The 23,785-nt window shown below is 52.2% G+C and overlaps 1 protein-coding gene across 2 annotated transcripts in view; it reads left to right on the top strand.

The window, feature by feature from the left end:
- CABLES1 (Cdk5 and Abl enzyme substrate 1) overlaps positions 1–23,221 on the top strand; it is a 109,899-nt gene extending 86,678 nt beyond the window's left edge. For both annotated transcript variants that reach the window (XM_032859772.1, XM_032859771.1), the window contains 6 exons: positions 1,557–1,653; positions 3,004–3,160; positions 4,186–4,289; positions 17,846–17,952; positions 19,160–19,367; positions 22,616–23,221. In XM_032859772.1, the coding sequence (XP_032715663.1) occupies positions 1,557–1,653; positions 3,004–3,160; positions 4,186–4,289; positions 17,846–17,952; positions 19,160–19,367; positions 22,616–22,756 (814 nt within the window). In that variant the 3' untranslated portion in view covers positions 22,757–23,221. The remainder of the gene's footprint in view (positions 1–1,556; positions 1,654–3,003; positions 3,161–4,185; positions 4,290–17,845; positions 17,953–19,159; positions 19,368–22,615) is intronic.
- The last annotated feature ends 564 nt before the right edge of the window (positions 23,222–23,785 follow it).

Here is a 23,785-nt window from a genome sequence, read left to right as displayed (position 1 = left end):
TTTTTTAAAAAAGTCTATTTGTTTTTGAGAGAGCGAGCCTGTACATGCATAAGCGGGGGGGGGAGGGGCAGAAGGAGAGGGACAAGCAGATTGCCCACTGAGCATGGAATGCACACAGGGCTGATCCCAGGGACCCAAGATCATGATCTGAGCCCAAAATCAAGTCAGATGTGCCCCTTGGCTATTTCTTTTAAAAGTGTCGTTAATCACACTGCTGCATTAGAGGTAGACTTATAGAGCCAGCAGTAGATCAACTAAATCAGAGAATCCCTGTTCTCCTTCCCAGAAGGGGAGGCTCCTTGTCTCTCCTTACTCACCCAGCTCCCTCTCTTTTTCCTTGAATTCCTTATCTTTGACCTGGAGAGTCTTGTCTTTACGTGCTGTTTGTTCTTGCTTGGGTTGTAGGAGCCCACCCTTGAACGTGGGGCCTCTCTCCAGGCCACACAGCAAGAACACTGCCAGCCTGAGATGACTTTTGACTCATAAGCACCACATCATAGGGACAGAAACGGGAAGACAGTCCTTCCCAAACATGGCTGCGTTTTAGAAGCCCCTGGCAAGTGTTTAAAATGGACACCCAGGTTGCCCCTCATACCAGCTGAAACAATGTCTACGGGTGGGGTCCAGGCAGCGCTGGTTTGTCAGAGCTCCCCACGTGATTCTCTAGTCAGCAGCCAAGCTGGAGGACCACCGTAAGGAGGGGGATTGTCCTTGACCGTGTGAGCAGTTAGACGTGAGCATAACCACAGCCAGCTCAGTCTTGGATCAGTTGCAACGCTATGTTCTAGAAACAGCACTGGATGCAAACCCCATCTCTACAGCCTCCTCTCCTGGTGACCTTGGCAAACCGCTCAGCCTCCTGTGGGTTTTTTGTCTGTAAAATAAGTTAATGATAGCAGTACCTGTCTGATGGGGTCATCTTAAGGCATGGCAGAGACGATGTGTAGAAGTCTTTGTAAATTGTGAAGCGCTATATAAATGCTGGTTAGTACTGGAGATTGTTCTTTTATAGAAGGACGCTCATGTTCTAGGTCCCCTGGCGAGGTGGCTGGGGTGGCTGTGCTGGCATTAATTCCTTTGTTACCAGCAGTAATCTCGGGAACTGTTAAGGGTAAGAATTCATTTCTCTCTTCTCGTAAAAGGAGCGGTGAGGGGAGATGGTCTCTGCCAGCTTTAAAATAAAACCAGCAGCCAGAGCCTAAGAGAACTACTGGCTCATCATGCCCAGGGAATGCTCCTGGCTTCCTATTAGCGGACTGCGAGCAGAGGGGCCTTGCTCGGAGGATCGCCAGAGGTCAGTCAGCTTCTGAGCCTGCCTTTCATCCCCGGGCTTTCCAATGGCTTGGATTTCATTTATATCAAAGTAGATGAGACAAGGTGGAACTGCCTCAGAATGTTGTTAACCGGCCCCCGAGGAGGGTCAGAGGGATACCCTGTTGGCCAGAGCCCATATGCTCGTTTTCATCAGTGTGACTGTGGTGTCTTGTGTAGTAAACATCATCGTGGCTTTTTGGGGTACAAACCAAAGCATTTTTTCTTGGGCTTGTCCTCCCCAGGGATTTGAAGTTGGATGGAGGGAAGCAGTCCACAGGTGCCGTGAGCTTGAAAGAGATCATTGGACTTGAAGGTGTGGAGCTGGGAGCTGACGGGAAGGTAAGGCTTCCTAGCTTCCAGGTAGCGAGTCTGTGCCGACACCACCAGGGTGGGTCAGGATCGGAGGCAGCATGACAGTCGACGGTGGTGGACGAACCAGGTCTGGGCCGGCCTGTCCCCACTCCCTTAGCATGAACTTGGGAACCCACTGAGCCAGTAAGGAAGTAGCAGCATGAGTATTTCTCCACCAGTGCCGTTTATGATGGAATGCAGGATACTGACAAGTATCCCCCACACAACGTGCATGTTCTGAACCGAGTGGCTTGGACATGCGTTAGCTGATGGTGTCACCACGCTGCATTCCTGCTACTAGGAAGTTTGTTTTGAGTGTGGGGGAGGGGAGAGGCTTCCCACAATGCTGAGAAGCTGAGTCTCTCAGGCTTAGTGAGCACCTAGAGGGAAGGCCATCGCATTCCTCCTTATGTGTGATCCAGTGAGCTGCTGCCTGGAAGTCTGAGGGGTGAAGATTCAAAGATGAACTTGACCTTTTGGTGCTGGATCCAGGCAGTCTTTGTAAACCCTTCAGAAGCCCGTTTATGGAGATGATGCAAGTATTTGGGGAAGCCATCTCAGGATAGTTTGCTTCCAGCTGAAGCTGCTGGGGCAGCCACTGACCTCCCCACTTCCCCTCTCCCAGAACAGTTGGTCACCACTGTGTCCGGGTGTCATCAGCCCTGAGCTCACAGGAAGGGGTGTATGAGCAGGGCTTCTCCAAGTAGGTGAAAAGAAAAACACTTGTTCTGTGTCCATTCCTGAAGATTGAGTGTCTACATAGGAATGAGGGAGGTGAGCTAGAGACAAGCATCAGAGATCACATCTGCCAACAGAACATACAGGGATGTTCTGTGGTGGCATTAATTCCTTCGTTATCAGCAGTAATCTCGGGAACTGTTTACGGCAAGAATTCATTTCTCTCATCTAGTAAAAGGGGCGGTGAGGAGTGTCTACACAGGAATGAGGCTACAGCCCCTTATCATTACTCTTGGGGCCTGATGTGTTCTGGAATTCTGTACTCGGTGGGTTATAAAGCTCATGTGGTGTTCAAAAATGAAAAAAAAAAAAAGTGTGGTATGTGTCTTGGGTATTACACAAGATCCTAGTGCTTCGGGGATAGTTCCCAAACACACTGCTCTTTCTACCATATAACGTGAATATTCGCACGGAGTGCGATAAATTAAAACTCTGTCTAGCTTCAAGTCAGTGGAGTTAGGTTTTGGCGCAAATAAATACCAAAACAAATTTCATCTCCAGTCTCATTGGATTTTAGAAGTGCAGATGTAAGAATTTGAATGCACACCTTTCACGGCTTGGAAGTAATTCGTTTTGTCCGTTTTTGTCTTCACCTTTTAGACTGTTTCCTACACGCAGTTTCTGTTACCCACAAATGCCTTTGGAGTCCGGAGAAATACCATAGACTCCGCCTCCTCCTTCTCCCAGTTCCGTAACCTGAGCCACCGCAGTCTCTCCATAGGACGCGCAAGCAGCACCCAGGGGAGCCTGGACACAGGTAACCTCAGGTGGGGCCGGGCAGCACGTGGAGAAGGTGCTTTGGTGCACTGTATGGGCGGGGTTTCCCTTTGTACAGACTGGAGGACAGGGGCCTCTGGATGGAGCATGAGCTCATCCCACAGGCCACATGACTTTGGGACAAGCCCAGTTTCAGGCCATACATGTTCACAGCTGGGCCACCGGGGGGACCTCAACCAAGGAGATGTTTCAGCTACCAACTCCCGAGCTCCCGCAAGGAGAAAAACCGAGGGCATCTGCATCCATAGACATGGCCGGATCGCCCCCTCCCCAACCTTTCCCCACCACTCAGCTCCTCACCTCAGCCTGGTTCTTCGTTGCTGTTTTCCTAGTGTTCAGATTTGGATCAGGTGTGAGAACTTTTTGGTGATTCCCCTAGTGGGTGAGCTAACATGGCCCTGTGATCGTGAAGGAAGGCTTGCTTGCTTCTAGCTTTGCCTCTGCAAACCTTTGTAAGGTGCGAACAAGGGAGAGAACTATATGAAGCAGCATTTGTCCACTGTCAGAGAAACTCCAGATGACGGGGAAGTTCCTCGGGCCTGTCCAGGTGTGGAGTTCGGAAGCACTGGCATCCGCTCTGACCTGTGTGCGGACACAGTAGCCCGCCTGGAAGCCTTCACACCAGAAGTGAGTGGCTGGCGAGGCAGGACTCGAGTGACTCGTTTGATCTGCAGGTTCAGCAAATGCGCCTTCTCGGTGCCCCATTTTGTAACCCAAGTGCCTGCTGCATCGTTCATGCTCATGAGGTTTTGTGCTCTCCCAGGTCTGGGGAGTGATACATAATTTTCTAAACTGGAGAACCTGTTAGGATGTTAAGTATTGGTGACCCCTCGAGTCGGGGGTTCCCTTCACTGGCCTGTAGGGATGTCTCCTGAGGGGCAGAGTGGGCAGCGTGATTCTGGTCTCAACAACCCGAGGCCCTAACTTTAGACTTGGCGTTCGCCCCGCTGCTTCTGCTTCAGGGAGTCCAGGACCCCTATTGATTATTTTGTGTGGGATCCTCAGGTAGCGACCTGGGAGACTTCATGGACTATGACCCAAATCTCTTGGATGACCCCCAGTGGCCTTGTGGCAAGCACAAGCGAGTTCTGATCTTTCCTTCGTACATGGTGAGTAGTGGTGGAGAGACGGTCTGTGTGCTGACCCCCTCAGCCTTACCCCTGCTGCCCCCTCAAGCGTGCTCACCTTAACAGGTGGCTGCTCTCTGGCATCAGGGGGCTGGTTCAAACACTGCACAGCCTGGGGAGCTTCTGGGGAACTCCCCAGTGTGGGTTGCTCATGGCTCTGTCTGGAGTTCCCTGGTTATTGTAGGCCTCCACGTACACTCCAGGCAATCATTGGGAACTGGGCCCTGGATGACAGAATTCTTCCTGGGGGAGTGAAGGTAGGCTACTGTGGGCGTTAAATGCAAAAACTTCCCTTGCCGTTTTTGCTTCATGGACTCTTCCTGTTTTTCCCTTTGTGTAATTTTGGTTTCTGCTTTTGGCTGACCATTTCCCACCACTTGGTCTGCCATTTCTCCAGACACCCATGGAGCCTGGCTGGGTCCTGTGTACCTTCTTGGGGCAGACTTGCCCTAACGCAGTGGCAGGCAGATCCCGGGCAGCCGTGGGAGGAGGGGAGAGCTGGGCTTGCGGGAAAGCTGCCAGGCCAGGCCTGCTGCACATGGCACCAGGTAGGAGAGCACCGACCCAGAATGCTTCCACTCCCTCTGTGATGGGCCCAGAGGAGGCTGGCGCAGCTGAGAACATCCTGCTCTGGCTCCCTTGCTCCTCCCCAGCCCATGCCATTCTCAGCAGCCCTGGCCTTGGGAATGAGCAAATGGTCCTTTTGCTCTTCTGGACTCTTGTGTCTGCAGAGACCAGAGTGGGACCCCCTTTACTCAGAGGGCCCCTGAACACTCACTCCGACCTGAGAGTTCTCAGTGCTGGGCTTCTAACCTCCAGTCTCGCTTTCTTCCCCGAACATTCAGCAAGTATCTGCCATCAGAGAAATACCAGGCAGAACACAGGTCCTTGCCAGTTGCTTCCAGTGTATATTCTATTCTAATACGCTATGCTGAGTCAGAATGAATTACCGGAGGCTCTGAGTTTAAAATTGCCCCGCTTCTCACTCTCCCATCTTTATTTCCCACCTCCTAACACAAAAAGCAGAACCAGAGCCATGTATTTTTTTTTCCCCACTCTGTGACTTGTTAAGATTAGTTGTTACTTTTACAAAACCAGGCCTTATTCATCTAAGCTAGCACATAATAAGTGTTTAATAAATGACCAGAATCACCGCCCTGATGTCAAGGAGAAAACAACTGGAACGTCATGACTTGTGTGAGAATAGTATTCTTTATGTTATTCATTGCCTTATTTACTAAGTAATGGGCAGGAAACTGTGGCTTGGGGAGTCTGAGTGAGGCTGTCACGGTTGACAGGAAGTGGGGGGCCAAGGCCAGAACTCCTGGCTTGGTGCTCTTCTCACTCGGCCCGTGACTCTCACATCTCTCAGCAGTCGTGGGCAGAACAGCTGAACTCAGGGGGAGGACGTGAAAATGACTCTTTGGGCCACCGGTTTAGCAGATTTCTAAGTAACGCAGAGAATAAGAGAGGGCACTGTTTTTGACTGGGGTTTGGCAGGGAGCTCTTCCCAGGGTAACGTTGTTTGGCGAAAACGACCTCTCCGGTAGGCCTGGTGACAGGCTGGTGCCAGATCTTATTTTATTTTATTTTTTTTTTTAATTTAAATGATGTCACTGTGAACTTCAAGGTTCTGGGCCACAGACTACGTGTGCGCGCCTGTGCACATGAGCGATTTCTCCTCCTTGGGCAGTGTGCTAGATGACTTGCCAAGTCAGCATATATGTCCTTTTCTCCTTGTTTTATGGTCCCAACTGGCTCATTTTTCATCTCACCAGGTTGCATCTGCAGCCTCTGCTTCCTGTAATAGTACGTGTTTTAGAGAATGAAATGGCTCGTGAACCACATTTTCTGGTCAGTTCCATAAGGTGTACATCTCTTCTGGCCACAGAGATTGGTACTTTGATCAGATGTGGGACATCTACTTTTCAGCATCCTCCTCTGTCATGGCCATGTGTGTCCTGTGTCACAGAGAGACTCAGACTGGCTCCCAGAAGACTTCTCTAGAAGCGAGCATGCATTATAAGGCTGTCTCGCATACATCGAACTTGCACGAATACATGTGGGGGTTTGGGTTTTGGCTTTTGTTGGTTTGCTTAAAGATAGAGAATTTGCCCATTCAGCCAGTATTGACTGAGGCCTTATATAGTGGAGAACAAACTGGCCACGATTGCCATTTTCCTCAACCTTACTGTGCATAGAGAAGTCAGACAGTGAGCAAACAGCCAAGTCACTGCGGTCATGATGAGGGTAAGGAAAGTGCTAGGAGATGATGGCAGCAGGGCATGGAGGTGCAGGTGGGAGGTCAACCTTAGGGAAGGTCTCCCTGAAGAAATGGCATTGAAGGGAGTGTGAGGAGTAAGAAGGAGCAGCCATTCCAGGCCTTGGTGGGAAAGGCCCCTGTTGTCTTGTGAAGAGGTGAGTGAGGGCGAGTAGGAAATTGGTATTTTTAGCAGTGGCAGTCCCCGTCCTTCCCTCTACACGTGTGCACATGGGCATAGCCAGAAGTGGAGAAGGCAAGCCATAGAACAATCATCCTGACAGGTTGTCCATACTTACTGAACCCCAGGCACACGGAGCTGTACTTGTAATAGGCACCAACTACCAGGGTAGACAGAGCTACACGGTTACTTGACCCAAGTAACATGGTCACTTGAAAACCCTGTTTGAGGCTCCGGGGCCCATCTTGGCCTGTGGGTGGGTGGGTGGGAGGCACTCAGCCCAGACAAGCTCATCCAGCTTAGAGCTTTTCTCCTGGGCTGTGAACCCTCATCATTGGCAGGGCACCCCCTGCAGGCAGATGTCAGGCCTGTGTGAAGCCCGTGCGGCCGGCTCCTCTGTCCCGTCCGGCAGGGCTTCCTGGTGTGGCCTTTGCTGAAAGACTGGGTAAGGGTGCTGGCCAGGTGCCAGGCTGACTGCACAGCACTGCCCACCCCGCTTCATATTGGCCCGCGAGGCCTTTGAGGTCCTGCTGCCAATGCCTGTCTCCCTTAGTTGCCAGCACAGCTCAGGGGAGGCCAGCCCAGTGGAGGCCTCGAGCCTGAGGCCCAGGGGCTGTTGTCCAGGGTCTGTGGGTGCTCTGTTTGCATGGCGTTTCGGGGGCTGAGATGTTCGTGTGGCTTCTGCAGAATCAAGCAACCCAGAAAGTGACAGGCTAAACCCCTCACCCCATTACATCCCCCAGCCGTCATTTGTTTTCTCTTTTCATGTTAGGGTGTGATTTATGTATGATCAGACACATTTGAAGTGTACAGTTTCATTCATTTTGTTGCCTCTGCTTTAATCAAGATAGAACATTTCTTTCCCCTTGGAAAGTTCCTTCCCATACATCCTGTTCTGACTTCTGTCACTGTAAACTAGTTTCACCTCTTCCAGTGCTTGATGTAAATGGAATCATATACTATGCACTTCTTTAAAAAATTTTTTTGTTCTTCTTCCTTCACGGAATTTAATAGGTGAGATTCACTCCTGTTGGACATTATCAGTAGCTTGGATTTTTTTAATTGCCGAGTAGGTTTCTCTTATTTGGATGTACCCCAGTTTATTTATCTCCACTCCTGTTAATGGACATTTGGGTGGTTTCCTGGGAGGGGGCACCTTGAACACTGCTGCCACAGGCATTCTTACACTTACCAGTGTTTCATGGACATTTTCATCTCTCTTGGGTAAGTACCCAGGAGTGGGCTTTCTGGATCCTAGGTAGGTGATGTTAACTCACCAGGATGTGGCTGGGTGTGTATTTTCATTCATGTGTGTTCAAAGTACAAGATAAAAAGGCCACTCGTGGCCACAGTTGCCATGCCTTCAAAAGTGGGAGAGTTACAGAGGTGAACATTTCCCTGAGGCCTAGAAAGAAGCCTGTCATGTACAAAGTTTTTAAGTGGGAACCGTTTAGAACTGCCCTTGCATTCAGAGTGACACAGGTTTTTAACTTTGATCTGTGCAAGTCCCTCCCACTATTGGCCGCTGGGAAAGGGCAAAGGGGACATTTTGAAGTAAAAAAACAAAAATTCCTGGGGCAGGTCTGGAAACCCAAGTCGCAGCTGCCCCTGTGGTTTTGGCCCTGAAGTTTCTAGACGGTGACCACAGAGTAGGAAAGTATGTTGAGCCTCCTGGCTACACGCAGGTTCTCGCAGGGCCTTAGCTTAATGATGGTGTTTCTCAGTGTGGTGAGGGTGGGCGCGAGGCCTCGAGTAGGAGCCGGGTGCTTCCTGCTCTGTGCGCCGCCTGCCTTGTCATTAAAAGTTTCGCCAGAAAGTGGTTGCTTATCATTAGAACCTGGCAGCTAAAGCCAGTAGTGGTTTTTGTTTTTTCTTCCCTTTCTGGGTGTGGAGAGCAATTAAGAGGAGAAAGTAAGCAAAAGAGCTGACTGAGATAATGCCAACAAAGTTAATGTTATTTGAATGCATATCTGGATCCTTTTCCTGTCTCAGGAAGAAATCCCTCTCAGACTGTTTTGACATCAGAAGGAAAACCGACTAATAACCTTGACCATAGCTGTAGGCATGTAAATCTCGAGAGGACGGGTCTTGGATTGATCTTGATAAAGTGCCTATTCACGTGTTTACTTAATACTATAATCTAACTACTCCTAGGAAAAAACTCCTCCTTCCTACCCCTAGGTCCCCCAGGCCCCCTCCCAGCATTGTGGGAGTATGTCTTAGAGCTTTTTCAGCATAGTATGAGATGCTGAGCAGTGGGAAATTCAAGACTCAATAAAAGGAAGGCGAAGTCAACCTTCTGTGTGGCAGGCGGTTGGGCTCTGGTTTCCCTCACCATATTTCCTTTGTGCTGAAAGCCATCTTGATGACTAGGTACTTACCTGTCTGCAGGGTGGGTTTGTAGAGAAGCTAAAGCAGCGTGAGCCCCAGGGGCTCCTCCCGTGTAAGGCTCCTTCCAAGGCCTTCAGGTTTCAAGGCGCTTGAAGCTCATTCAGTTTAGGAAAAGTAGTAAGTCATTACAGTGATAGCATTGCTGGGCCTCCCCTGAGACCTGGAAGGGCCTTCGAGCTTCCCCAGCTCTAGGGAAGATCTGCCAGGCACTGCATAGGAGCTGAGCAGTGGGATCTCTGAGGCCCACTAGCTTTTGGTGCAAGTGTTAAAATGCCTTCTTGAATCCCCTGTTGCATTGTGGTGGGTTTGTTTTTTCGCTCTAGGGCTTTTTTGGGTTGTATGTGACAGCTCTATTGGATATATTTCACATAGCATACAGTTCACTTGTGTACAGTGTAGAGGGGCTCCTGGCTGGCTCAGTCGGTAGAATATGCTCTTGGTCTAGGGGTTGTGAGTTCAAGCCCCACACTGGGCATAGAGCCTACTAAAAGTAAAAAATAATAAAGTGGTTTTTAGAACATTCACAGGGTTGTGCAGCCATCACCATAATCCATTTCGGACGTTTTCATCATTCCCAGAAGAAGCCCCTGTACCCTCAGCCCTCCACCTGCTAAGCCCTAGGCAACCACTAATCTACTTTCTGTCTCCATAGATTTGCCTGTTCTGGACATACCATAAAAATTGAATCATACACTATGTGGTCTTTTGTGTCTGGCTTTTACTTCGATAATGTTTTCAGGGTCCATCCACGTTGTAGTGTGCGTCAGTATGGTGGTTTTCTTTCATCTTTTCTTACAAAAATAATACAAAATGAAATACTGGCTTTACATTGTACGCAAGATGCCGTAGCATCTGCTTCATTTCTGCATGTTTGTCTCAGATTTGCAGTGACCATTTTGTGTCTCTACCGTGCTCCTCCGGGCTTGGTTCATCAGCTCCTGCTCTGAGGTGACCACTTAAGGAGCATGTGTTTACAAGTGCGTCCAAATACTATGTGGTGTGTGTGTGCGCGCGCGTGCGTAAGTGCCCTCAGGGCCACACCCACCCGGTGTCTTCTGGAGTGAGTGAAGACGCTACCCTAGAAGTTTCTGTATCTTACAAATGCCTGAGACCATGGCCCTCCTGGGCGTCTCCCGGCATCTCCACGTTGGTGTTGTAAGCCTGAAGCAGAAGTAGTTTTTCCTGAGTTTCTCTCCTTGATTTGCACATGGTTTCATTTTAGTGAAGGAAACCAAAGAGCTGCTCCTCTTAGGGCAAGGGAGGGAGTAAATCCAGGGTCATGGATTTGGAATCTGATGGGTAGAAATAGCAGGAGATGCTGCCCCAGGCTGCAAAGGCCCTCTGCTCATTCCCACGGTTTTCCTCGTGATTTACTGTCCTCTTAGGGAAAAGGAGAAATGCCGAGAAGAGCCGAAATGCCCAGCTGCTGGTGGTTAGATAGATGGAGTGATGGCGGCTGCTCGGCTTAACAACTTGAGCGGGCGCCCATGGGTGTGGGGCAGTCGGTCAGGTGGGAGAGTCCCGGCTGTGCGGGTCCGTCAGGGCTGGAAGGTGCTACAGGGAGCCCTGCCAGTTAGCCCTCCTTCCCTTGGGACATTCTGCCCCCGGGAGCTCCTGTGACCCAGAGGGGAACCATAGCTGAGTCTACAGCAAGAGCACATCTGTTCAGAACTGCTCGCAAGAATACCTGGGGAGCTGTGGAGGGCAGGAGGATAGGAAGGCAGGAGGGACTTAACAGGGCCCAGAAGTGAAGCACCTTTTATATTGTTTGTCTTGAAAGCAGACCAGCAACTTGTCAGCTCTGAGACCCTCTTTGTTCTCCAGCACTATTAGGGTATGTGTAATACCACACCCCTGCTCCCTCTGCTCCCTGCCTCACCTGCCCCCACCATCTCCCGTTGCATCCAGCCTCCCGAGGCCCCCACTGCACAGCACTGTGTCTGCTGCTGTGAGCCTGGGGAGGCCCAGGTCCCTTCCCTCCCTCCTACTGTCAGTCAGTCTTTGTTTTCTTTAAAAAGCAAAAGATACCTCCTTGTGTCCGCAATAGATGTGGTAGACTCTTCCAGATAGATAACTAAGGTCTGGTCTCCCCATCTTTTCCTGTCGTCTTGGAAGGTAGTTAAGCTGTCAGCCCCACAGCAGGCCTTCCTGACTCTGCCTCCCATCTCCAGCAGGTTGGGCTGCTTTCTGAATTGCGTCTCCGGACCTTGTGCATTTGGGATGGTCTCCTCCTATCTGACTTTCCTCTGTTGCCTCCTCTGTAGCTGTGTGCACAGCTTCCTTGTGGGCAGGCCGTGGCACGACCGTTCACCCGAGCCACCTCATACTGAGAGTGGAACGACAAGGGGCTGGAACTCTCTGTCTACCGTGTGGCCTGGCCCAGCTGTCGGCCTCTGCCCTGGACCATAGGAGCCCTACGTCTGGCAAATCCCGTGGCCTGGAATTAGGTGGCTTTGAAAACAGTGGCCACTGAATCTGTCCCAGGCCAGGAAGGAACCACACCGCTTCATAGCGTTTTGATTTGTAGTAATGTGTGCTGGCAAAACTTGGGCATTAGGAGTCTTTATACAATCAGACTCGTAGGGGAGCTAGCACATAGCAGTGCCTCACTTTTAATTCATATCCTCTGAAGCCAGAAGGACTGAATAACTGGGGGCCCATCGTACCTCTGTGCATGCGGCTCAGCCTCAGGGACTGCCACCTCAGCTCACCTCTGTCCCTGCAAAGAGGGTAGCTGCCTTTCGGGTGGTCTAGAGGTCCTGCCTTTCAAGAGGTCATAAGGCACCCTCAAGACAGACCACGCGGGAGAATTGTGGCTGCTTACATTCCAGAGAGTGCTTCTCAACAGGAACTGGAGCAGAGGACGGCAAGAACTGTCATCCCTACTGGAACCTGCCTGACCTGGTGGCCATGGACTCGGGGTTATTCGACCAATACCCAGAGTCTGGGCAGTGCAGCGCCATTCAGGAGCAGTGGGCTCAAGGTGCAGCAGGCGAGCGAGGGGCTGAGAGCAGATGGTCGCTTTGGGGGCTGCCCACTCAGCTGCCCTGGTTGTGGACCCCAAGCCGCTGAGTTTAAGTCAGACTGAAACAGCCCCCACAGATGTCCAGGTGCCCTGCAGCTACCGACGTGAGGCAGATAGCAGAGAAGCCAGAGGAAGGACCTGCAGCACAGAACACGGAGCAGTTTCACTGGGCCACCCAGCTACTGAGCGGCCGGGCTGGGGCCTGACCCGAGACCTCTGGCTCCATGGTTTGTGATCTTCTCCCACAGAGCCACAGCTCCGAGAAGCAGAGACGATAGCAAGACTGAAGACAGAGCCGTCCCAGCAAGTAGAGGAGGTAGAGAAAGGAGAAACTGGAAGGGCTCCCACACACCGAGGCCAAGGTCAACAGTGCCTGCTGGCTGGGTAGAAGCCAGGGCCCGTGGGGGCAGCTGTGTCCAGCCTGGGAAGAGCAGCTGGGATCAGAGCACGGCAAGGCTGTGTAGCTGCACCATTAGGAGCAAACACCACTGCACTGAGGTGAAAGGTGTCATCCCAAAATATAGGTTGAGGTCCTAACCCCTAGTACTCCAGACTGGACCCTTATTTAGAAGTAGGGTGTTGCAGTTATAAACCAGTTAAGCCGAGGTTTTACTGGAGTAAGGTGGGTCTAACCCAGTATGACTTGATGTCATAAACAGAGCCAGAGAGAGGACAGCCACGTGGACAGACGCGTGGGGAGAGCCCGGGTGATGACTGGCAGAGACCACAGTGATGCCTCTGCAAGCCAGGGACTGCCCGGCTCTGCCAGAAGCTGGGAGAAGCAAGGAAGGATTCTAGCCACGTTTTGAGTGGGAACAGAGCCCACCTGACACCTTGATCTCAGACCTGTAGCCTCCGGAACTGAGAGACCATAAATTGCTGTATGAGCCACGCAGCCTGTGGTGCTGGGTGACGGCAGCCACAGGAAACTGAACGCAGCCACTTTTGCATTCTCTGCCTTCCTGAGGTGCTCAGACTGACGTCCACAGTTTACCACTGTCCTCTTCCGGTCTTAAGTCATGGAGGCCTTTCATTGCCCCAGAGGCCAGCCTGCTCTGCTGCCACATGTCAGCAAATGGACTGAAATGATGGCCTCATTGGGCCCCTGCCTCAGGTGCGGCAGCCACGGTCGTCCAGTAGTCTATATTCTCTTCTTCCCTGGATACCTTTGGACTTCCCAGAGCAGCCACCCTGGAACTGCTGGGCCCAGCTCTCCCATGTCCAGTGGAGCCCTTCCCCTACCACATGTCCTGACGGCTGCCAGCTACATGGGGGTCAGGAAATGGGGGGCCTCGACAGAGATGGAGGTTTGCAGAGATCCTCCACCCCCAAATGGACCATATCTACTTTAGAAATGACCCAGAGTAGCCCAGCGTCAGCCAAATAAGTGGCGGGTGAGGCTGCCGGCAGGCTTCCTACTCCACATCAGGAGCAGTGGCAAGGATGTGACTGTAAGGCTGGAAACCCCACACGGGAAGGATGACAGAGGTGCTGTTTCTGTACCTCTGGACAGCAGAGCCAGGATCCAGAGGAATCCGTCACCCAGAAGATGAAGTCAAGGGCTTGGCTCTCCCTGCAGCTGCCATGTGCCGCGCATGCTGGAAGCCAGGCGGTGGGCCCAGGACTCCGTGTCAGCTCACCGGTCCGCCCTCTGTTCCCCTGTCCAGGACTGGCACGTGTCCACTCCTACTCTCGGGAATAGTAGGCTCTGGATCTGTACCCCAAGAGCTAGGGCAGGCTAGGGCAGGGTTGCTTGTGAAAACAGTCTCTCCTGGGCCCAGGGCTACAGACTGAGCTGGGTCATCGGTGTTCATGGGGTCCTTCTGAAATTCAGTCTGGTCACGAAATGGTGTGTGAGGGCCCGCGGGATAAGTCTCGGTGCCCTGGGGAACTGATGACATTGGGGCCTTATCCCCCAAAGGATCCCCCATGGGCTCTGCCCTTATCCCATGTCTTCCCAGGTGAGATTCACTTAGGGTATTGGTCAAGGCCATCAGTGGAGGTAGTGTGTGCGTCAGTGATGGTTCAGGTACAAAGAATGGCATCCATGCAAGCTAGTTTATAAGGGATTTATCACTGAATATTGAACAGCTTACAGAGTCACTGGGGAGGCACGCACAACTGCCTAAGTTGGGATTTCAGGAATGACCCCAGGACCACCCTGCAGAGCCAGGCCACCAGGGGAGCCGCCGCCTGACCTTGTCCTTGCTCGGGGCCCGGAAGATGGTTGGGATCGGGCACCAGCTGCCAGTTTCAGACATGGCAGTGCCACTGCCGCCTTCAGGCAGCTTCAGATCCGTGCTGCCTGCTGTGGCCGTCCCCAGCAGAACAGGCACCAGGACTTCAGGACTCCTGCCGTGACTTTTCTTGGCGGCAGGAAGACCAGAAGCCCGGCTTCTGTTTCCGTGGTGCCTTCTTGCGCCAGTGTGCAGGCCACAGAGAACTGGAACGGTATCTGGAATCCTCCCTGGACAGTCCTCTGTCCGGACTGTTGTGTGCAGTGAAGGCCAATCACTAGAAGAGGGACCAGGTCGCTGGAGGTTGGGGGAAAGTGACCCCACAGGAGTGGCTCCAGGCCAAACCGTGGCTGGGTGCCAGCCCCGCGAGGAGACTGCTGGGCGTGCAGGTCCCCTGGGCAGCGCCACCATGCAGATGACTCCCAGGTCGCCGCCCACACGCCCTGACTCAGGGCACGTGGGGCAGCCTGGTCTCTGCCATCTCCTGTCTCCTTGCTCTTGATTCGCCAGTGGCCTTTGGGTACACAGTGTTCTCTCTGTTAGCTCCGGGAGAAACCTGTGAAGCAGCAGTACCAGGTGTTCTCGCCAGGGGTCCATCCTTTTTCAGGGAAGTGGGAGGCGAGGCCGCAGGAGGCCGAACGTCTTCCTCAGGGCTGCCGCCTTGCTGGAGGCAGAGCTGCCCTCCACCAGCCGGCCCTTCCTTCCTGCCGGCGGTCTTGAGCTGTCTTCCCTGCTCATTTTAGCCCAATGAAGGATGGAGATGCAGGAAGGCAGTGCAAGCGGCGAGCTGAGAGCCCCGGGTCCCGGTGCTGGCCCTGCCCCTTCCCCATTCCGAGCCTCTGCCTCCCCATCTGGGAGATGGGGCTCATGGCTGCAGGCTGCTTCTCTGGCCGCGGGAAAGCCGTGGTGTGTGTAGCTCCATAGAAGATAGAGCAGAGCTGCTGTGGCTGCCATAGGTAAAGCTCTAGATCTCCCCTTCCCACTCCGGGAGATCCTTGCTTGGAGCTCCCGGGGCTTCAGTCCTCAGCAAGGGCTGGTGAGTCTTTGCTTAAGACTTTCGTCCACCGAGGACCAGCAGAAGAGACTGTCCACGAGAGTTTGAGATGCCTTGTGTGGGGTAGAAGAGGGAGGGAGGGCTGGGTATTTCGGAAACAGAAGAATTGGCTGATCGGCCACAGGGCCCAGCTTGAGGTAACCGTGTTAGATGTAGTTCCCCATTCGGCTGCCTGTTTCCTAAATGAAAAATCGTACATCCTGTTCCACCCCATCTGTTCGGGATGATAAACGCGTCTTGGAGGGCTGCCACAGGGGAAGCGCCCGCTCTGCAAGACACTAGGCGGCCTCCATGATGTCCCGTACTCCACTCCTCTGGGCATCCAGCAAAACTCGCCTCACACGAGTGTGTGCATGCGTGTGTTTGCACATTGGGGCCACAGGGGCACAGGGCAGCTCCCAGAATGGGCATGTCCGGGGCCAGCTGAGGGGGAGCCTTCTTGACCGGGCCAGAGAGACATGGCGCCACGGAAGAGCTCTTGGCATTGCACCAAGTCTGCTTCCACCCAGAATCTGAGAAAGTTCTGAACAAGTTTGGCGGAACCGTTTTGAGTTCGTCTTGCTGTGGTTTCGCTTTTACTCACCAAAGCTGCTGTTCTGAAGGTGCTGTTAGGATCAGTGTGAGTGGGGACATGTTGGCTCTTCGGCTCCTCTGGGTTATTAACACACACCAGAGCCTTCCACGTGCCTGTACTAAAGTCCTGTCCGGCCAGGCATCTTCTGAGTGGAGGTGTTTACGGATAGCCGCCCTCTGGTGTTAGAGCCGTGGAGGAAAGTGGTGACGCATCCCCTGGAAGGCGCCAGGCCACAGAAGCCAACCCCAGGATCGGGCCTTCTCAGCAGAATCTGCACTTGCTCCTTTCTCGGGCTCTGCCTGGTGAAGGTTATCGCCTCCAGCCAGCCAGGGAGGCGTCAGGCATTGTTGCTGCCCCTCAAAAGCAGAATTCCAAGGAGGAGGAGAGAGGCTATAACCTAGTGAGGCCTGGCAGGAGACCCTGTTTCCTTCAGAGTTAAACTGTGCAGCGCAGACTAGCCAGGAAGACCCAGGGCCTCAGAAGCCTCAAAAGGGGCTTGAAGGAACCACTCTTTAAGGATGGCTAGGATTAGAAAGGGGGAGGGGACGGGACTGGCTTGGTCCGTAGAGCATGCAGCTGTTGATCTCGGGGTTGTGAGTTCAAGCCCCATGTTGGGCAAAGAGCCTACTTAGAAAAGAAGAGGAGGGGAAGAGGAAGAAACCCAGGGTTTAAAGGACTGTTACTGGTAGCTGACATCATGTACATGCAACAGAAGGTTATCCAGCCTTAAAAAGGAAGGGAATTCTGACCCCTGCTGCACTGTTTGACCCTGGAGAACGTGATGCTGAGTGAAACAAGCCAGGCACAAAAGGACCAACACCATCACTGTGTGATCCCACTTACATGAGGGACCGAGAGGAGTCAGGTTCAGAGACAGAAAGCAGAATAGCAGTTGCCGGTGAGAACTGGGGTGGGGGGGAATAAGGACTTGATGAAGGGAGACAGTTTCAGTTTTGTAAGATGATGAAAGTTGTGGTGATGGGTGGTGATGATGGCCACGCACCAACATGAATGTACTGAATGCCACTGAACCGGGTCTTTTAAAATGGTTAAAGTGCTAAGTTTTGTGTGATGTATATTTGTGGGATACATATTTTCCCACAATGAAAAATAAAATCGCTAACATTTATCGAGTGCTTGCTGTATGCCAAGCGCTGCACAGAGCCCTTGACATGTCTCATAGTTCTCCAAATAGCCATGTGAAGTAGGCACTGTTAGTTGCTTTCATCTTATAGATGTAGAACCTGATGTTTGGGGTCATTGGATAACACCCCACGGCTGGACAACTAGTGATGGTCAAGTGTGGCTTGAAGCCTCGTGTGTGGGTGCCCACACCATGCTCTAAACGCTGTGCTGTCTGAATACCAGGCTGAGGCACAGGAACTGAGAGAGGGGCTCCCTCCCTGCCAGACCCTGATTGCTGACTATCTGGAGGCTGCTGCTTCCCCATGTTGCCTGGTCCTGCTATAGCACAGATTTGTGTTCCAGAGACCGTGTCCCCTTCAGGTGCTCAGGCTCAGCGGGGCTCTTGCTGTGCCTCTCCTCCGGGCTTCCTCACTGCTTGGTGCTGTCAGAAGTTGTAAGATGGCCATAATGTGCACATAATTGTAACCCGTGACCTGAGTGGCTCAGTTGGTTAGGCATCTCCCAGGTCATGATCCCAGGGACTGGGATCGAGTCCCGTGTCGGGCTGCCTGCTCAGTCAGGGGTCTACTCCTTCTCCCCACCGCCACTCGTGCTCTTTTTCTCTTTCAAATAAATAAACTCTTCAAAAAATTTTTTGAAAGAGTGACCCAAGTTGCCCTATCTGTTACAGACCACAGTAATCGACTATGTGAAGCCCTCAGATCTCAAGAAGGACATGAATGAGACCTTCAAGGAGAAGTTTCCTCACATTAAGTTGACACTCAGCAAAATAAGGAGGTACGTGAGGCTCAACATCCACTTGAGGTCTCCACTCAGACCCTCTCCTGGCATGAATTCAGCTCACTTTTTGTATGCAGGTTCCTCGTGTAGTTCAGGGAATTAAAACAGGTGTGTGCAGCAAGGAAAGGCTCACCCTCCTCTGGCTGGCTCCTGCCTCCGTGAGCGAGAGCTGAGGAAAGCAGGGCAGAAGGCAGAGCTCTCAACTCGAGTTGACATGGGTGTGAGGATAGTTTCCTTATGTGAAAGAACCATTATTTCCTACTGTCCGAGGCTCAGCTGTCCAGTCAGGGTTATGTTACAGAGAACTCGGAATAGGAGACATTCAGTTCCCTGCTTTCTCAAATGTAGACAAGACAGAAAAGAGTTGGTTTGATAGCCTTTGAGGGAATTCTTTGCCCACAGCCTTCCACCCAAGAGTTGCCAGCCAAGCACTACCTTTAAGCATTTAACAGAGCAGCCAGAGCAGAATCAGGCCCATGTTTCCCCTGCAGCAGACTGGATTGACTTTGTAGTGACCCACATGTCCTGGGCCGGAGAGGAGCCGCCTGGGGTTGCGTCTGTCTAGCAGGACAGACTGTCAGTGCACATGGTGACAGAGGCTAGACTATATGCCAACACAGCGTGGGAGTATGTGCCCCCATTTACATGCTGTGTAGCCCAGTGCTGATTTGACTCTGGCATGTTCCAAGCCAAAGATGTGAGAAAAATGGAGTATTCCCACTGTGTCCATTTGCTGGGTAGCATTCTTAAGTACACTGGCCATTGTGTTGTTAGCCTAACCCCTCTTCTGCCATAGTTTCTGAGCATGGCGGACCCTCAGCAGAGTTGATACCAAGCGCCTAGTTTCTTTCTCTTGGTGTTTCTGTGGATTGATCGTAATACCCCTCAGTTTCCCTCTTTGCCTTTGGACAGCTCTATGCCTAGTTTCCAGAGACCCTCAGACACCACCTGGGTTCAGTGTGGTCTTCTGTGTCCCTTATTGACGTGGTCTCCAGTTCCACCAACAGAGAAGAACCCTAGCAGCTTAAGTCTGTTGCGTACAGAGAATGGAAAGTTCTTACTCCTCAGGATTTGTTCCCATTCCACGTCACCCTTCTGGGAATGAGAAAAAGGAAGGGCTTTCAGAATGGACTAGTCGTTTTCTTTGGAGCCCTCTGAAACTCCCAACTTCTAATAATGTTCCTTTCTTCCTGTGTTTCTCTAGTCTGAAGCGAGAGATGCGGAAGCTTGCCCAGGATGACTGTGGCTTCGAGGAGCCCACAGTGGCCATGGCCTTTGTCTATTTTGAGAAGCTCGCCCTCAAGGGAAAGCTGAACAAACAGAACCGGAAGCTTTGTGCTGGAGCGTGTGTACTGTTAGCAGCCAAAATCGGAAGTGACCTCAAAAAACACGAAGTCAAGCATTTAATTGACGTGAGTGACCTGAGTCCTACTGGCTGAGGGAGCACGTGGGAAGAGCCTGCTTGGTGATCCTGCCTGGCAGAATTCCAGTTGTTAGTAGCCACTGAAAGAACAGGGCTGGGAGGTCATCCTGCAGCAGCGGTCAGGCCCCCCAGCTCAGGCTGTTCTGGAACAGAGGGAGGATCCACTTTGACAAGACCCAGTATTGGGTCTGGCCATAAAAATCCATTTTCAGGGGCACCTGGGTGACTCAGCGGGTTAAAGCCTCTGCCTTCGGCTCGGGTCATGATCCCAGAGTCCTGGGATCGAGCCCCACATCGGGCTCTCTGCTCAGCAGGAAGCCTGCTTCCTCCTCTCTCTCTGTCTGCCTCTCTGCCTTCTTGTGATCTCTGTCAAATAAATAAAATCTTTTAAAAAAAAATATCCATTTTCAGACACCCTGAGGGGCGAACTTATTCTCAAAGTCACAGAAGCCATTGTAACGGGAAAGGGACTTGGGGGGCGTTGTGACCACAGAGCGTCTGTCAGACACTTTGGCTCAACAGACCTCGGCTTCCTGTGGTCTTAACTTGCCTCTTCTTTGAGGAAGGGCATGGGTTTGATTAAGTGGTTTCTCCTGCTTTTAAAGGAGCGCCCCATCAAAGCAAGGAGACCCCGATCTTGGATGGATATGTGATTGCCTGTAGTCATAGAAAATTTGAGACACAGTAAAACCAACAGATCAGGAGATAGTTGCCATTGAAAAGAACACTTCTTACCACAGTTCCCAAGGGAAATGTTTTACTTCTGTCTGCCATAGTGAGATCCCATAGCCAGGGCGGCTTAAACGACAGACCTTTATTTCTCACAGTTCTAGAGGCTAGGAAGGCCCAAGATCAAGGTGCCAGCTGCTTCGGTTCCAGTGAGAGCCCTCTCCTTGGCTTGTGATGGACAGGTTTTCACTGTGTCCTCACATGGCAGGGAAAGCTAACAAGCCTTCAGCTCTCCTCTTATATCGCGAGGACTACACTCCTCAGCCTGATCACCTCCCAGAGCCCCCCACTTAATATCAGCATGTTGGGGGATGGGGTGGGGAGAGACATCATACCATAGGGAGCCATGTCAGGAAGTACCAGGTTGGTCAGGAGGCAGAAGGAGAAGGGGGAACTGTGGGCAGGAGACTCTCTTGTGGTTCCTATGGGAAAGAACAGGCCAGGCAGGGTAGACAGGCTTCAGGCTGTCTAGTGAGAGTCATTTCCGTGGACTTGGGCTGAGGCACTGTCCCTACCTGTCTCCCTGGCCCTGGGTGCTAAGGGCAGGTGGAGTGCGAGAGGCAGATTGAGGAGACGGTCAGGGTGTGGGCGTTGGATTGGTGGGTTTGCACAGGAAGGGTGTGCCCACTGGCAAGTTGTGCACCCCAGGCTAATCCTAGGAGGAGCTGAGCTGCCCGGGCCAACAAGGACCCAGAATTCAAAGCGTCAGAATACAGCAGCTCCAGGTAGTGGCTATGACAAGGTCCTGTGTATGTGTTTGTGTGGCTGGCTCAGTTGGAAAGGAGAAAAAGCAGAAAGGGAGTTAATGGAGGTACTTCCCATGTAAGAGCGTTCTTTTTTGCTTTAATTTACCATTTTTATTCTTCTTTTTTATAAGATTTTATTTGACAGCGAGAGAGACGGCGAAGGAAGGAACACAAGCAGGGGAGGGGGAGAGGGAGAAGCAGGCTTCTGGCTGAGCAGGGAGCCCAATGTGGGGCTCAATCCCAGGACCCTGGGGTCATGACCTGAGCCAAAGACAGAAACTTAACAACTGAGCCCCCCCCAAGCGCCCCATTTTTACTATTTTTAAGTGTACAGTTCAGTGGCATTGAGTGTATTCATATTGTGCGGCCATCACCATTGTCTGGCAAAACTGAAACTGTGTCCCCGTTAAACACCAACTCCCCCGCCCCCCCACCCCAGGCCTCGGCCACCACTGGTCTGCTTACGGTCTCTGAACCAGACTCGAGCGATCTCGCCTAAGTGGAATCCTCTCCTATTTGTCTTTTGTGATGCGCTTATTTCCCTCAGCATTAGGTCTTCAGGATTCATCTGTGTTGTGACGGGTCAGAATTTCCTTCCTTTTTAAGGCTGAGCAGTACGCCCTGCACGTCTGTTCCACATTTTGCGTGTCTAGTCCGCCACTGATGGAAGGACGTGTTCCAGTCCGTGCTTTACTGCTCCTAAGAAATGGTGCTTGTCTAACGTGTCTGTACTTTTAGGAACGTGGAGGGGGATCTTTGGTTACCAAATCAGAGAATCAGCAGGTGTACATAGATGTTCGATGAACTAATCTTTGTGTGTGTGATGTTACGCACATCGAGTTGTATTTGAGTAGGACACCATCCGGCAAGAGCCGACCGTGTCCACACAGAACGCTAACAGGCTGTGGTTTGACATTGGTAGTAGCGACAAAACTGACGCAAGGTCCCAGCCCAGTGAGAACCTGAACGTGGGCACAGACGGCTCTGCTGGCGAGTTTTGTTGTTGTCCTTGTTTTTTCTAAGCTGAAGCAGAATGCACTCCGGCAAAAACAAGGACTTCTCTCCTCACCCTGCCCCCGGGTGTTCGCCTTCACAGCTGGTTGGAGCGAGAGGCAGTGCAGGAGGGGAGCCCCTGGGCACAAGCTGAGCACTGCTGTCCACACGCACACACTCCAGCTGGGCGATGCCCCTGAAAGGCGGGTGATCTCAGCAGGTCTTGGGGTCCTTGTGTATGAAATGAAAGGACCAAACTACATAGTCAGTTGCCCCAATCCCAAACTTACCACGTCGTTACTACTATTGTAGAGGATGTGGTATCTTTTTAGTCTTCCCTCCATGCCTGAATCCTCTACCATTAACAGGTAGAGGTTGAATCCCAGTCAAGGTTGGAGCTCAACATTGCAGTTTACCACGCACGTCCCCTTTGACAAACTTCTTACCCTCTTGACTCCCATCTTCTCTCATCTGTCAAGTGGACATAAATGTAGCATTGACCTTGCAGGATTCTTGAGAAATGAAGTCTGGGCTGTATGGCAGTCTCCTGGCAGACTGTGTGTCCTAGGGGAGGCTCGGTTCCTTCTCCACCTGGACTGAGAACAGGAAGTACAGCTGATGCCCCCCTTCCGTCCTCCTAGTCTTGCCCCTAAAGGGTTTCTCTGTAAACACTCATTAGCTAGGGGGATAGAGAGCTTACACATGGAGAAAGCCTCGGAATTTGATTTCAAAGCTAAAATGCTCTTGGTTTCCTTTCATTCTGCTGCAGAAACTGGAAGAGAAGTTCCGGCTGAATAGACGAGAACTGATTGCCTTTGAATTCCCAGTGTTAGTGGCCTTGGAGTTTGCTCTCCACCTGCCGGAGCACGAAGTCATGCCCCATTACAGACGCCTGATCCAGAGCTCCTAGCACAGGCCCCAAGGAGGAGTAGAGACCACTTCCTCTGAGCCCATGGAACAGCACTTACTACTGGAAATGCAAAAACAGAACTCGACATACCAACCTTTTTTCTTCTCAACATGTTTTTGGGTAGAAGCAGTACTGGAAACTTTTCAGGGAATCCTGGTCTGGCTAGCCGGGATGAGCCGGGAGTGGTTTATTACACAGCAGGGGAAGGGAGACCTGTGCAGAAGGTGGCAGAAGGCCTTTTGGCTTTCCCCTGGTAAGAGTTCCCCACTGTCCCCACCCTGGGGTTCTTCCCTGGGCCCATCCAAACCTCGAAAGCATGGTTCAGGGCCTCCCCTGCAGACCTGATCCAAAGTTCTAGAACAGAGTGGGGAAGAGAATTTGTAGCAGCTGGGGGAGAGCTTTTAAAAGATACCCTCACTGTATCAAAAGAGTGTGCCAATCTGTTTTTGTGTCAACTCTTGGAAGTGCACTTCGATCCTGTCCTGTGCTCCCCCCCAACCCCCGGGTGAGAACGTGAGTGTCTGAGAGATTCCCCGCCAGCCCTCCTCGGCCCCGCAAAGCCAGTCCTGCCCGCCAGAGAGCAGCCTGACCTTCAGTCATTAGTTCTAAGTAATCTCTGGGTCATGACATCCTCTGCTCTTAGAAAATGCCATAGTTTCTCTTACCGCTCCTACCACCAACGGGACAAAGGACAAGTTCTTGGCGGCGCCCTGTGCCTTCCCGTCCCCGCGCGTGCTGAAGTTGGCCCTTGGCACCTCCCGGCTGTGGAGCGGCCGGGGCTGCGCTCCGTGGTGTGTATTCCTGTACTCTACGTTAGAGTGCGTCATAGGCACATTGACTGTGCTCGCTCCGTATCACAGGTTTTCTCAAACTCCGCAGTAGGCGTCAGCCACCCGCTGGGTGTTCCGGAGGCGCCTGACAGCCGGGACATGTGGCATCTGGAGCCGCAGCTCTGTCACCCGAGGAGGCAGGGGACTGCTCGATGCCTGGACAGCTGTCTGCAGAGCTGCGGCTAGAACTCACCCCCGC

Source organism: Lontra canadensis, unplaced genomic scaffold (genome assembly GCF_010015895.1).
Source record: "Lontra canadensis isolate GAN:19392208 unplaced genomic scaffold, GSC_riverotter_1.0 scaffold17, whole genome shotgun sequence".
Lineage (NCBI taxonomy): Eukaryota > Metazoa > Chordata > Mammalia > Carnivora > Mustelidae > Lontra > Lontra canadensis.
The sequence above is the reverse complement of the archived record's forward strand: the minus strand, read 5'-3'. Positions and strand labels throughout refer to the sequence as shown.